The sequence below is a fragment of the Citrus sinensis genome, chromosome 7, assembly GCF_022201045.2.
Source record: "Citrus sinensis cultivar Valencia sweet orange chromosome 7, DVS_A1.0, whole genome shotgun sequence".
Lineage (NCBI taxonomy): Eukaryota > Viridiplantae > Streptophyta > Magnoliopsida > Sapindales > Rutaceae > Citrus > Citrus sinensis.
In genome coordinates this window covers 27056182-27072229 of record NC_068562.1, presented here as the reverse complement: position 1 = coordinate 27072229, position 16048 = coordinate 27056182, and the positions used below count along the sequence as shown (strand labels likewise).

Genomic DNA, 16048 nt, shown 5'->3' with positions numbered 1-16048 from the left:
AATCCATCCCCGACAAAAATATAGAATCCAATAAAAAAAGTAGAACCACTAAGAACAATAAAGAAGAAGGAATTATTTTCATATCAACGATGATTAATTTCTTCTTTATTCTTTTTCTTTTTCTCTCCTTCACTTTTTCGTTCGCCCTCTTTTGTATAAGTTGTTCTCCTCTTTTCTTCTTTATTCGTCTTCTTTTTCCCTTCTTCACTTTTCCATTTTGAATTTAAGCTCTACAATAGAACAAGTCCAAAACTTGTTTAAAACGTTAATTAATCATATAAATGGGTTGAATACAATTTTTTTCCCAACGTGAACTTTATTAGAAAAAATTAATTATTGAGTAATAGTGTCATTATTATAGGTTTGTTATATATAATTTAAAAAGGACTTGGATTGAGGGTTAAGCAAGCTTTGTGTTGAACTATTTATAATAGTATGATCGGTAATTATTAAATAATCTGTAAATACACAAATGGTAGAAGATTTTGAAAGGTCAACTCAGCTCTAAAATGATTTGAAAGTTTTAATTTTTTAAGCTTTTATATTTTGCTGAACAATGTAGCATGTGTCACCAACTAACAATTTTTCCGAAACCCACACAAAATCTGAATCTTTTATTTGTATTGATTCTTTGAGTCTTCGAGTAACTAGCAAATTTTTAATTAAGAAAAAGTTTAGTGCCAAAGTATTGCTTGTTTTTCTATATATAGCGGTTCCCGCTTTTAGTATTACACGCAACTCTCTTTTGACAACTCTAGCTCTGCTTCCTCAATATAGCAGAAATGGGAAACGACAAAGGAAAAGACAACGCCGTGATACAGATTAATTCAGATACCGAAGAAGCTCCTGAAACAGAGCTTGAGACAAGATTGTTGGACCCTAATAAAGCTCCCGCTGCTGCTCTGCCAAAGAGCTTGAAATCAAGTGCTTTAAGGGAAGACGAAGATGAGGAGGGAGAGGAGCAGCAGGAGGAGGAGGACGAAGACGAAGAGGAGGAAGATATAATAGGTAAAATGAAGACCATTTTAATTGTGTTTGAGTTGATCTTATTTGTGTCCATAATAGGGTTGTTGATTTCTAGCTTAACTGTGAACAAATTGAAAAATCACGTCATATGGGATCTAGAGTTGTGGAAATGGTGTGTGTTAGCATTGGTGATTCTCTGTGGTCGTGTAGCTAGTCAATGGTTTATCAATATTATCGTTTTCCTCATTGAAAAAAACTTCTTGCTCAAGCATTTGGTTCTGTATTTTGTTTACGGACTGAGGACGAGCATAAGCGTTTTTATTTGGTTGACTCTTGTTCTTTTGGTTTGGATCTTGTTGTTTGACTATGGGTATGGTGTTAAGAGATCATCAAGAGCAACAAGCAAAATTCTTCATCATATAATTACAAGGACTCTTGCTTGTTTTCTTGCTGGGGCAGCTCTTTGGTTGGTGAAGACTTTCTCCGTTAAGTTAATAGGTGTTTCTTTCCAATGCAAGCGGTTCTTTGATCGGATTCATGATTCCATCTTTCATCAGCATGTTGTTCAGGTTCTTTCAACTCCAAAAAAGAAGATGGATAAAAAATTTAGGAACATAAATACCGCGATGCAGTTTATTTTTACGATTAGAGACGTGAAAAAGGTTAAAAGAATGACCGAGGAGAAGATTTCTACTTGCAGCTTGAAAGCCTTAATACGTTTCATCAGTGGTTCAAAGTTGTCAATGTCAAATGAGCTTGATGATCAGGATGACATTAAAAGCGTATCAGAAGCTAAGCATCTTGCTGATAAGATTATCGCCAATATAGGTTCCGACCCTCAAAGCGAGTAAGCACATACTTAATCACTTTAATTAAAATTAAATTCCACTTGCAGTTTTTTTTAAAATTAATTTCAAAAAATAAGTAAATAAACTCTCTGTTTTTATTTGTTCTATTGTTAATGACGACTAGGTTTATTGAGAAGGATCGGCTCCTGGAATTCTTGCAAAATGAGCGACATGTGAAATATATGCTGAAATTGTTTGTAGGAGCGGCCAGAAGTGGAAAAATCAATAAGTCAGATTTTAAAAAATGGGTGGTAAGTTTATTATTTGAGTTTGGATTCAATTCTAATTCCCTGGGCTAGTTGTGTTCATTTTCTGTAATAATCTTCTACTACGGATGTATTTATAACGGTGTACATTTAAGATTTAACTATACATTATTTCTTAATGAATAACTATCAATCACAGTATTAAAAAAAAAAAAGGTTTAGTACAAAGCTCAGCTTAGGACAGAGAAGTTCTTTTAATTAGGTAGATGCATTAGAACAAAACAAACCGAATTGTCATTATCGCCTTTAATTTCTTCTGAACTTGTCATGTATCATCTCATCTTGTGATGGAGATCCTGTCTTTGCAGATAAAAGTTTACAAGGACCGCGAAACTCTGAAGCGTTCCTTAAATGATGCTAAAACTGCCATAGAAGAGTTAAACAGGATTCTTTCAGCAATTGTGATTGTCGTGATCATCATAGTGTGGTTGCTAGTGATGGGTCTTTTAACCTACAAAATAATTGCCCTCGTTACGTCCCAACTTGTACTTCTAGCTTTCATGTTTGGTAATACGGCCAGGACCTGTTTTGAAGCCATCATATTTGTATTTGTGACGCACCCATTTGATGTAGGCGATAGATGCATTATTGATGGAGTGCAGGTAAATTAATCAAATTAAGTTTCATCCTAAATTATGCCCACTTCTATAAAATCGCGCTCTTTTGCTTGATGGAGACATTTTAAATTGCAGATGGTTGTTGACGAGATGAACATTTTGACAACAATCTTTCTGAGATATGATAATGAGAGGATATATTATCCTAATTCAGTTCTAGCTACCAAACCCATCGGCAACTTCTTCAGGAGCCCGCCGGAGATGGGTGATTCTGTGGAGTTTGCAATCGATGTTTTCACGTCAATTGAGATCATTGCAGAACTAAAATCTAGAATAAAACAGTAAGTCAGATCTTCCAGATAACAACTACATATTAAAGAGTATGTTAAGACTAATCTTTAAACCAGTGATTTTAAGCAGTTTTATTTGACTGGTCACTCAGTTTGAATTTTGAAAAAAAAAAAGATTAAAAATTAATGTGGCTTTTCACCGCCTCGTATTTTTGGAGGGAGTGGGGAATCTTGATGAAATTTGTGTCTAATGGTAACGTCAAGTAGTTATAATCTTAATTAATAAAGCTTAAGTTTTTTGTAAACTTTATTTTATTGCAGTTACTTGGAGAGGAAGCATAAGCATTGGAGTAAAGATCACATATTGGTGGTGAAGGAGATTGAGAATGTGAACAAGATGGAAATGGCTCTTTATGTTACTCATACCATAAACTTTCAGGATTATGCAAAGAAAGTTAAACGGAGATCTAAGTTAGTCTTAGAGCTAAAGAAAATATTTGAAGATCTCGGTATCAGATATTATCTTCTACCTCAAGAAGTTCGTATTCGCTATACGGGCCCACTACCTTCGTGATAATCGTTGCCGTATCTTGCTTCTTTGTGTGAATGTACTCGTTTATATCATAGTTGTTCCTTCAAAAACTGGTAACAATCTGGTTCTATTAACTGGGAATGATGACTGGCTTAGCGTAAATGCATTGTAGTGCTTCATGTTATAGATTCTTAAATTCTCAATAGCCGAAGAAAATTCAAAAACAATAGTTGCATGTTCATATGTATTCTTAATTTTTCAAATTAGTCGCAAGCATTCGAAGTTTAGAGCATTTCACCAAATTTTTTCCTTCTTCATTGTTTTGAAGTATGTCCAAGTAGCTTTTGTTGCCTCACATGTTGAAATCATCCTCATTGACATGTGTCAATTCCATTAAATATAACATTGACAGCTCTTGAACTATAATTTGACAAGACAAATTCAGTAGCTGTACCTGTCCATCATCCTTCAGGCTTTTAAACATCGTTTCCACTGGCACCAGGTTTGGCAGGAGCACTCCAACTGAGTCTGCTCTATACATACATAGGAGTTCTTAGTTTCATTTGTTAAAATATGCACCAGCCCAATTGAAGAGATCTAAATCGTAGGACCTTCATTGTTAGTCGGAAAATTATCTCTGCATTATATTTATTTTGTTTTATCATATATATATATATATATATATATATATCTTTTCATCGCAAAATTTTGAAATATTTTTTGCACTACTTTATTTCTAAATTTGTATGAATCAACTATTTTGATACTAATTTACTTCTAAATGAATTAAAGACAATTTGTTCTACAAAATTTTGAAAATAAAAAAATTTAATTAGAAGAGTACCCCTAAATTCAATAAAACAAATGAATTTCAAAATTTAATATGATAATTTTTAAATGAAATTATAATTATAAAAAATTAACATCTTGTAATTATAATTTTTTAATAATAATTTTACTTAATTTTTATAATTAAATTAAGTAAAGGGAAGTTTACAAAAACATGAAGAAAAAAAGTTCCTATAATTATCCTAAATTTCCCTGTAATTGATATTAAGAAACGTCTCTATACAAATTAAATGAAATTATAATTATAAAAAATTAACATCTTGTAATCATAATTTTTTAATTATAATTTTACTTAATTTTTGTAACTTAATTAAGTATAGGGAAGTTTACAAAAACATGAAGAAAAAAAGTTCCTATAATTATCCTAAATTTCCCTGTAATTGATATTAAGAAACTTCTCTATACAAATTAAATGAGATTATAATTATAAAAAATTAACGTATTGAATTTGAGGTTTATTTATATTGTTAAATTCAGGGGTATTCTTATAATTATAATTTTTTATTTTTTAAAAGTTTGTAGAATAAAATGATATTTTAATTTATTTAGGGGTAAAATGGTTATTTTTAGTGTTAGAATAGTTTATTGATACTAACTTAAAAGTAAAGGTAGTGCAAAGAACATATTAGAATTCTAAGGTGGTTAGATGTACATATGACAAAACAAAGATAGTGTATAGATGATTTCTCTTGTTAGTTTAAAAATTTTATAATGAAATCGAGTTGGCAAGCAATAAGCAAGGAAGTGAGCTATGTGTGTGATGGGGAAATATGAGTGATTAATAAATATGCTTATGGTGTGTTTATTAATCAGTAATTTGAATGGAGTGATATTGGAATAGGATGGAACCGGAATTGGAAATAGAAATCAGAATAAATTGTTTACTTTACTGTGGGAATTGGAATGGATTGTTGCAAGTTACTAAATTGACCTTAGTTGATTTTTGTCATTAATATTAATAATAATATTAATAATAATTATAATTGTTGTTAATATAATAATAATAATAAGGAGGAAGAAGAGGAGGAGGAAGAGGAGGGTAATAATTCTGCCTCTCATTTAAGTAAGTAAGCATATCATTCATTCTTAAAACATGTCATTCATTTCCATTCCCATTCACATTCCTAATAAGTCAACACATCATTAGTGTGTTTAGCACATTTGTGGCTATTATTGCATTTGTGATGCTATTCAAACCCTTCTTTGTAAGCTTGCATTGTATCCAAAGCAAGCTTTGTTATAAGCAATGACAGAAGTTGTGTTGAGTCTAATATTAAGTGAATTTCTTCTTTGAGTAGTAAAATTAGAGTTGTGAACTTTACATTTTTACTCTATATTTGGTATCAGAGCGAGGTTATCGATGCTATACATAACAGTGTAGCATATTAAATCAAAGATCTCAACGAGAAGAACGCGATGCAATAAAAATTAGACTGATCGAAGACCAGATGCACTTGCAATTGCCGTCAGAATTTCTGCCTAGAATTTGAGTTGACCATTGACCAACGTTGACTATTGACTAATGTTGACCTTTGACTGAAAGTTTATCTAAATTTCAGCCATGGTTCTTTGACGTTCTGGTTTTATTTATAAGTCAAAATTTCCAAACTTTAACTCCTTGGTGGAGTTATCTTGAGTTGTGAGAAGTTTGCAATTCTATAAGATTGTTAGTCAAGCTTGTTCGGTATAGTTGAAATCTTGCCAATATGATAACTAGTTAGAGGAGTCAAGGGCTTAACAACCAAAACTATAACACGTGGCCAATGTTTATGGAGTCTTACCTACAAGGTCAAGACCTTTAGGAGATTATCAGTAGTAGTAACACTACACAACCAAAGGCAGAAGATACTAATGGTTTTTTGTGAAAGTGGAAAATTAAACAAGCAAGGTGATGTTTGCTTTAAAGACTACAATTGAAGAAGAAATGGTGGAGCACATTCAGGAGGCCAAAACACCGAAGGAAGCTTGGGATGCTCTTGCTGCCTGTTTGTCAAAGAAAAATAACACAAAACGACAACTTATTGAGAGTGAGTTGCTACTGATTGCATAACGTAACATGACGAGTGCTCAATACTTCCACAAAGTGAGGTCGATATGCCGTGAAATTTCAAAGTTAAATCCAACAGTTGCTCTTGGGAAAGGTAGGATAAAAAGAATTATTGTCCATGGTTTTAAACCCCAAAACCAAAGCTTTGTTGTTGTGGTACAATGATGGCCAACACAATCATCATTTGTTGAGTTTGAAAATTTACTTGCTAATTAAGAAGTAATGGCTAAGCAAGAGGGAGAAGTCTTGTTGACAAGTAAGGAGGAAGCACTCTACACCAATAAAAGCAAAGGTAACCCCAGTAACACAACAGAGGTGGGTCTAAAAAGAATGATGACAAGACAAAAAGTCATCAAGGAGAGGGAGGTTCTCGTCTAAGGGAAGCTTCAAAGAATCTGTGGTAGTAGTAAAAAGTTTGATGGCGAATATTTCAATTATAGAAAGAAGGGCCATATGGCCAAAAATTGTTGGTCTAAAAAGAAGAATCTTGTTAAAAGTAATGCTGTTACTTTTAGCTCTAAAGAGAAAAATGAAGAATGACTGGGATGCTGAAGCATTATTCACTATAGAGGAAGAAGAATTGGCTCTCATAGTGACAATTGTGGAAGAGATTGAATGCAAGAATGATTGGATTGTTAATTAAGGTTGCTCAAATCACATAGTTATAGACAAACAGAAGTTATAGAATTTATCTGAGTATAAGAGAAATCGACTGCTAGTGACAGCCAAAAACTTAAGGTTACCAATATCTCACATTGATAAAACCGTAATTGCGCCTTGATATAGTCCCAACCACGTACCACTCCAAGAAGTCTATCATGTTCCATGCATGAAGAAAAATCTACTTTAGTGTCACAATTGACGTCACCAGGCCACTATATCTTATTCAGCCCACAAGATCTTAATTGTGTTATAACCTTAATATTTTAGAAAAACCAATGATAGAGGGACGATGATTGGAGTCAATTTATATAATGTCAGCAGAATCTACATATGTATAAAAGAAAAGAATAAGCTAGATAATAGATTTGTGTAAGGATGGCAATAAAATCTAAATCTGAACCACATCTACAAGGATTAAGATGATTCAGATCTAGAAAAATCTGAATCTTCATATTAACAAATGTAGACCCAGATGTGAAAAATTAGAATCCATGGATCCAGATCTAGATCAGGATGCAAGTACACTTGGAATACTAGATATCCGGATTCGGTTAAATTTTATATTAAATTAAAAAATATATATATTAACTTAAATTTTTTTTAAAAAATCTAACCTAAGTCCTTGACCCTAATGTCAATTGCATTCACATACACTCAGGATACTTCACCAACAACTGCAACCTACAAATCCCTAAAGCCCAATGCCCTTAAATCCGCAAGGATTGTAATGCCATACTGGTGGCCTTGCCTAAGGGTCATGTTGAAGCCTTACCTGAGCCCACTGCTACCACTGCATGTTGTAGGCCTCGCTGTCGTCCAAGCTTCACCGTCATGTTGTAGGCCTCGCTGTCGTCCAAGCTTCACCGTCGTTGAAGCCTCCCTTGAGCATGCTACTGTCGTTGCATGCGTTGATTAAATTGATTAAATGCATTAAAGTAATTAATTTTCAATATAATGTAAATGCTTAATCTAATTTCTTTCACATATGCTAACTCGCTTTATAAATTACTTTAATTAGGTTTTGGGATTTTAATTTGGTAAATTATTGAAATTTTTAATTTTTTTTAAAATTTTTAAATTTAATTTTTATGGATATGGATATGGGATATCCACTTGCAATCCTGTCGGATATTACCCGCATTCGGATATAAAAATGTCAATATGGATTTGGATCTGGATGTACCTACATCCGAATTTAGATTTAGATTTTGTCATCCGTAAATTTGTGGCACATGCGGTTGGATCATGTTAGCTATTCCAAGTTGAGTATAATTGTAAATAAGTAAATGCTTAAAGGACTTCCTCAACTTGATGTGAGAATAAATACTATTTGTGACAAATGCGAGTATAGTGAAGCGCATCAATTACCGTACAAGGAATCAAAGTTTAGAGAAAAGAACTATTAGAGTTGATACATTTTGATGTGTTCAAGCCCATCAAGAAACTGTTAGTTGGTGGAATGTAGTATACGGTGATGTTCATTGATGATTTCTCTAGGTATATGTAGGTCTTCTTTATCAAAGAAAAATCTGACATGTTTTTAAAGTTTAAAAAATTCATAGTTAAAGGAGAAGTAGGAAAGAAGATCCACTACTTCCACATAGATAAGGGGGAATGATATAGCTCAAGTGATTTTTCTCAATATACGGGAATGTCAAATACGCCACTAACATACATGTGCCAATATGCCATAGCAGAATGGTGTATCAGAAAGAAATAACTAACATCTTGTAGAAGTCTATCGAAGCATGCTATATGCAAAGAATGTATTGGGAAGGTTTTAGGCTGAAGCTATAAGAACTGTAGCCCATGGCTTGGAGTTTGTTTCACTTTTGAGAAACTATGGGACATGAAACATACAATTAGTTATTTTTGAGTATTTGGTTGTGTTTTTTTATGTATTTGTTCCTAATAATTTATTTAGCGAGTTTGATAAGAAAGCAGTTAGATATATCTTTATGGGATACGACAGCCAAAGAAAATGTTGGAAATATTGTGATCGTACAAATAGAAGATGTTACCTTCACATGATGTAGTGTTTGATGAAGCATTTTGTTACTAATCTAAAAAAAAAATATTGCTAAAATCAAGAGAATTTAAAGCGAGATTAAAACCAAAGAAGGGGGGACATTTTAACTGTCGTATGCCACAGAGATACATCTAATTGCTTTATTATCAAACTTGCTATGTAAATGACGAGGAATAAATACATCTAATTGCTTTAACTGTCGTATGCCACAGAGATAAATGACGAGGAACAAATACTAAAAAAATAAGTAACTATAAGTTTTATGTCGCATAGTTTTTTAAAGGGTGAAACAAACTTTAAATTAGGTTAGGGAAGCTTATTGATCACTTGAGTTGCGGCTCTCATAATTTTGGCCCAAAACCTTCCAAGTACACTCTTTGCATATAGCATGCTTTGACAAACTTTTGTAAGATGTTGGTTCATTCTTTCTGTTAAACCGTTTTGTTGTGGCATATTATAACAAGCGTATTGGTGATCTATTTAACATTCCTATTAATATTGTGAAAACTCACTCAAATATTATTATCCTCTATTATCTATGCGAAAACAATAGATCTTTCTTCTAACTTCTCCTTCAACTGTCTTTCTAAATTCTTTAAACTTGGAAAATGTGTGAGATTTTTCTTTCATAAAGAAAAGCCACACATATCCGGGGAAATCATCAATGACCCTCACTATGTACCACATTCCATCAACTAATGGTTGCTTGATAGGCTTGAACACTAATGGTTCCTTTGCTCTAAACTTTAAATCCTTGTATGGTAGTTGATGTGCTTTACCATACTGACATCCCACACAAATAATATTTGTTCTCATGTCAAGTTTAGAAGGCTCCTTATGCATTGAGTTGATTACCATTATACTTAACTTGGAGTTGCTAATGTGACCTAACGACATGTGCCATAAATCTATTGTCCTGTCTATTTTTGTCTTGTTTACATATGCAGACTTGCTGATATTATTTAAACTGGCTCCAAACATCATCCCTCTATCATTGAATTTTTTGAAACGGTAATTATCAGAAACCTCCCCTGAAGTTTGGCGTATTCTCAGTTTGATAGATTGTATTTGTGTATTCTCAGCCACCTCCCCTAACGTTAGTATACCATTTAGTTGACCGTGTGTTACTTGACAAAATGACCAAAATACCTTTGTGTTGAAAAAAAAAACTTTGTTCACACAAATCAAAGAATTGTTGGCCAGTCATATCCGTTTTAGCGTCAAGAGCTGTGACTATAGTGTAAATACCAAATAAAACATTGGACGGCCCCCTTGCGTCAACAGAAGGAGCAGAGATTCTAGTTCACTTTGAGGCAAGATTTAGGCGTTCAATCATTTTTGCAACACCAGCAATCCCTACACTCATCTCATGTTGAACTTCTTTGCCTAGTTGCTTAACTGAAGTATTCATAGAGACCAGCTTCTCCTTTAAACTGCAGGTACCTTTTGAGATTAATTTCTTATATCTGTTAAGAAACAAACGCAAGTCCAATTGACAAGTTGAAATATATAAATACCAATTCCAAATGGAACCAAGTTGCAAAAAATCTACATGGCTGAAGCAGCAGACCATTTCAATTTTAGACTCTGAGAAGAAGAATACCTCCGAAGGGTTTGGCCTTCTTGGACTATCAGGTGGTGATTATTTGAAGAAAACTCTGAAAAAAAATTGATCTATTGAATAATATGAAAAACACACACACACACATATATATAATAGAAATCTATTAAATATATTTATAAATACAAAAACTTGTGCAATGGAAGCAAGAGCTTTCTAAAGCAAAAAAATATGCACGATAAATCCACTTGTGAAAAGAAAAAGACAACAATCACGCTTTTCGAAAATACATTTACATACAAAAAATGGAGAAAAAAGAATGCATGTCAGCTTATATGAGTGGGCAGAAATCATTTGTACTTCCACCCAAGCTGAGTAGCTGACTATTATTTCACTGCATCATTGAAAAAACTTTTATAGGAATAATTTAGCATTCCAAGCCAATTCTAGTTTTCTTTATCCTTTCAAATAACCTCTCCGGCTTTGCCACCCAAATGCTAGTTGAAAACAACTGAAATATGAAAAATAATTGGACTTTTGAGTTCCGAACAAATACCTGAATTTAAAAGGGCTATCTCTGTTAAGGTCAGGATAAGATGAGAAGGTCGAGTCAGTTGATCATATGACAGAAATTGGAAAATCACTGTAGATGACCCATGACAAAAATTTGGTATATTCGTATTTGTTGGCAGCGTTAAAGAAGCATTTGCAACAGAGCTAGAATCAACCACTTGGGAAACATCAAGTCCGGGATATCTCTGCATATCTCTTCTACGAAAATACTGACCAGTAGCTAGATGTTGCATAGCACGTGCTTTCTTACCATCGTAACCAAAGTACCATCTTGAAATATCTCATCTCACATATTAGAGATATAATAATAGACTTTATCTCACCAACCAAATATTTCAAAATACAATGTTGAGAACATAATTTGAAACCAAACTAAATAATCACCAGCCTATTATCAAAATCTTCAGGGAAAGTAACAAGAGCAGTAGGAGCTATGTGCCTTGACTTGGAGAGCCTTTCACTCTCGATGGTAGTTAGAACCTCTTGGCTACAAAATAGAAAGACAAACTGAAATAAAAAGGAGACTATGTTCCTTTATCATTTGACGCTGGACAAATAAAGACATCTGAATGCAGTGAAGTAGAGCTAGTAGTCAAAGAGAAGAAAAGAATTAAAACCACTAAACTCACTGCTCCAGTGTGAGAGAATGCAGCAAATCATGACATTTTTTCAACTAAGACATGTACATATCATGATAAAAAGAAAAAAAAAAACAAAATCAAGTATCCTCAAAATATTAATATTGCGGCACAAGGAATCTCCAACACTTAATTACATCTGTAATTTAATAAAAACTAGCATGAATCCAAACAATCAGTGGCAATAGCTTAAACAATTAAAAATTTTTCATACCCATCTTTAATCATTCACAAGGCAACATAATGTAGCTGAAACCATCTTCAATCAAAATCAGGTGAACATGCATTTACAACAATCATTAACCTATAACTAACCCAATCGATGGAAAACAATGGAAGCAACAGAGATACTCTCAAAAATTGTCAAGACCCATTACTCATTTTTACCAAATTGATTAATTCCATCTAATAAAACTGACATGCACAGTAATAAGCATTTTCATACCTCATTCGCGGCTCGAACAAATTGAGGTTGTCTGTGGGTCAACATGGAAACTCACTGGTCGACATTCTTCCACCTGGCGGTCGTGATTCGGTTGTCCCTGCTATCGGCGTCTTCGAGTTTGTCATCATGGTCTCCCGATCGTGGCACCCTTTTTCTATTAAAGTATAGTAGAGATAAAAGGGGTGTTGTTCTTGGTAGCTCCTGTTTGAACGAAGCAAGAAGATGCCATTTTCCTTTCTCATTTTTTTGTTATAATATTGTCTGTTGGTTAAAAGAATGTTTTTGTTTTTACCCATTGGAATATTAACAAAATTCAAATCAATTTCAGAATCCAATTTGATATTTTTAAGTTTGTTTGAATTTTTTATTATTAACAAGTTCTATTACTATCTTGCCCTCACTCACTAAACTTATACTAAACGGTGTATTAACTTAAAGGGAGGTGGCTGAAAATACGCGAATACAATCAATCAAATTGATAATACGTCAAACCTCAAGGGAGGTTTGTGATAATTACCCTTTTTTGAAATATTAAGGTCATGATACACCGTAATATTTGGCAGGCTGAAAATGAAATAATGGCCTGATGACGACACAATTGACATTAAAAATAGATTTTTCTTCATGCCTCGAATATGATAGACTTCTTGGAGTGGTACTTGGTTGGGACTATATTGAGGCATAATTATGGTTTTGCCAATAGGAGCTATTTGTAACTTCTAATTGTTGGCTGTCACTACTACTTGACTTGTTCTATACTCGGACATATTCTTTAATTTTTGTTTGTCTCTAGTCATGTGATTTGAGCAATTAGAATCAACAATCCAGTCATTTTTGTGGTCAATTTGTTCTGTGGTTGTCACTGTGAGAGCTAATTCTTCCTCCTTCGCAGCACATGATGCTTCAGTATTCCAGTCATATTTGCTTTTCTTTATAAAGCTAGAAGTAGCAACATTACTCTCAATGGGCTTTTTCTTCTTAAACTAACAATCTTTGGCCATATGGTCTTTCTTCTCACTACTGAAACATTTGACATTAAACTTTTTTTTTTATGATCATGATTCTTTGAAGCTCCCCCCTAGACGAACCTCTCTATCCTTGATGACTGCTTCGTCCTTACCTTTTAGCAAGACTTCTCCCTCTTGCTTAGTAACTCAACAAGTGATGGTTATGTTGGCCATCCTTGTACCACAACAATAAAGCTTCGATATTAGGGTCTCAAACTATGGACAATTATTCTTTTTATCCTAGATTCTCTAAGAGCAACTATCGAAACTAACTCTAAAATTTCACTGTGTATTAACTTCACCTTGTGAAAGTATTGAGCAATCGTCACGTTAAGTTGCGCAATCATTAGCAACTCGTTCTCAAGAAGTTGCAACTTTTTATTGTTTTCTTTGATAAACATGCAGCAAGAGCGTTCTCATGTGCTCATAATTTATATATTATTTAATATTTCTGTAACTTAATTATATTTTATTATATTAATTTTTATCTTTTTTTTACATTTTGTTATTTTAGGTATATTATTAGATTATAAAAAAATTAAATCGGAACATTTAGAAAGAAATCTACTTGAAAGAATCATAATGAGAAAGGAATAAAGAAATTTAATTGAAACAAATAAAGGAAGATGCAATTTAATTATCCATCATGCATGCATTCACGTGGAGCACTAGAAGGCAATAGAATTGGATTATATCGTAAAAATGGCACGTGAAAATTAGAAGAATGTGGCACAAGCTTTGGCTTAAAATTGAATTTGGTGGGCTTCAGGTGATGGGCTTATTGTTGGTTTACTTTATTGGTTTGTTTTAAATCCTATTGAGTTAAAGATTTGAGGCAGTTAGTTAAAGAAGGCCATCGATTGAGACAAGAGTCAAGAGAAAGACAAAATCAAAAAAAGAAGAGAGAATTAGAAAAAGAGCACCAGCCATAGTAATTAGAAAAAAAAAGTTGAGAGCAATAGGAGCAATTTGAAGGAATAAGACGCTTTAATTGAGTTTTTCTTTCCCTTTTCTAATTTTCTGGCTTGGATGTTCCCAATTAAATTTATGGATTCTCTTTATATTTCCATGAACTAATTTATTTTCCTAGGGCGATAATGCCTAACTATGATGATTTAATTTCATAAATATATGTTTTTTTAAGTTTATTATTCCATGATTGAATATTCATTATTGTACTTAATGCTTTTAAACATTTGACTAATATTTGAATGATTTGAGAATACATAATGAGATCGAAAGGAGATTTATATATTTTTACTCTATGTAATGAATGCCATGAATAACATGGGAGACGAAGATGTAGTAACCTGATTTGTGTAGTTAATTACCACAAACTTTAACGAGTTTTCAACGAAGATGTACTAACTTGATTCATGCAGTTAATTACCACAAACTTTAATGAGTTTTCAACGAAGATGTACTAACCTGATTCGTGCAGTTAATTACCATAAACTTTAATGAGTTTTCATATATTGTAATGCACGTCGAGATATGGTGTATTAGTACATATTATTGCTTGAGAAAAAGTATCAAAGGAATTAGTGTTATTTAATTGTTAACATGGATAATAATATTTAATAGCATAGATAAAGGATTAAATTAGATTAGTTATGGTGAAATCAGATATCCTAATGTCTTAATCTCTTGGTAATTTCTATTACTGCTTGCATATTTATTTAATTTTTAGTTGCCTTATTTTATTTTAATTTTTAATCTACATTCACTTATTCGATTGTTCAAATAAATTTGGGTTAGAAAAATTCAGTAGTTAATAAGATATATAATCTCTATAGGACAATACTATACTTTTCATTATATTATTTATACTGACTAGTACACTTGCTAATTTATGCAACATGTTCCAAGCTTCCTTCGTGTTTTGGCATCCTACATGCGCTCCAACATTTCTTCTTTAATTGTGGGCTTAAAGCAAACATTACCTTGCCTGCTTTAACCTTCCACTTTCACAAAACGCCATTATTATCTTCTGTCGTTAGTTCCATAGCTTCACTACCACCCACAATCTCCCAAAGGTTTTGTCCTTTTAGGTGAGACTCATTACACATTACCCATGTGCTATAATTTTGGTAAAACGTCTTGATCCTTCCAACTATGTGAACATCACCCATTATGTGGACAAGATTTTAACAATATCAAACAAGCTTGACTGTCAATCTTGTAGAATTACAAACTTCTCACGACTCAAGACAACTCCATCAAAGAGTCAGAATTTAGAAATTTTGATCGCATGAATAAGACCAGAACGTCGAAAAATCTTGGAAGGAATTTAAATCAATTTTCGATCAATAGTCAACTCGGGTCAATGATCAACATTGGTCAATGGTCATCTCAAATTATGGGCAGAAATTTTGGCGGCAATTGCAAGTGCATGCTTGTCTGATCAGTCTAACTTTTTCGGCATTGTGTACTTCTCGTCTAGATCTTTGATTTGATATGCTATACTGCTATGTATAGCACTGATAACCTCCTTCTAATACCAAATATTGAATAAAAATGTAGAATTCAAAACTAATTTTACTAATCAAAGAAGAAATTTACTCAATACATTTTTTAAATATTGGCTTTTTCTTATTTAAATCGTGTATCTGTTGGAAAAATATGCTCTTTAAAATCATATGTGTTTATTTAATTGTAATAAATATTTTTTCTGATTAATAAAATTAATGAGATATTTTATTCAAATATCTTAATTGCATTAATATTTTGATCAAAGTCCATTTAATCATATTATATGTATTTATGTAATCACCATG

General features: G+C 32.7%; 2 protein-coding genes across 3 annotated transcripts; one reads left to right on the top strand and one right to left on the bottom strand.

Annotated features, from left to right (window-relative positions):
- Window positions 1-462: 462 nt before the first annotated feature.
- LOC102618362 (mechanosensitive ion channel protein 10-like) lies at window positions 463-3686 on the top strand. 2 transcript variants are annotated; one of them, XM_006464421.4, is made up of 6 exons: window positions 565-1008; window positions 1426-1813; window positions 1939-2065; window positions 2389-2682; window positions 2773-2978; window positions 3249-3686. In XM_006464421.4, the coding sequence occupies exons 1-6, from the start codon at window positions 783-785 to the stop codon at window positions 3499-3501; spliced, it is 1494 nt and encodes a 497-aa protein (XP_006464484.1). In that variant the 5' UTR covers window positions 565-782; the 3' UTR covers window positions 3502-3686. The 2 variants fall into 2 exon arrangements, with proteins under 2 accessions (XP_006464483.1, XP_006464484.1); XM_006464420.4 differs by having other exon boundaries at window positions 463-1813.
- A 6664-nt stretch (window positions 3687-10350) lies between these two features.
- On the bottom strand, window positions 10351-15252 carry LOC102628930 (E3 ubiquitin-protein ligase RHF1A-like). The gene is made up of 5 exons (XM_025096639.1): window positions 15215-15252; window positions 11566-11668; window positions 11165-11426; window positions 10651-10705; window positions 10351-10513 (listed from the first exon to the last, which is right to left on the bottom strand). The coding sequence occupies exons 1-5, from the start codon at window positions 15250-15252 to the stop codon at window positions 10351-10353; spliced, it is 621 nt and encodes a 206-aa protein (XP_024952407.1).
- Between the last annotated feature and the right edge of the window lie 796 nt (window positions 15253-16048).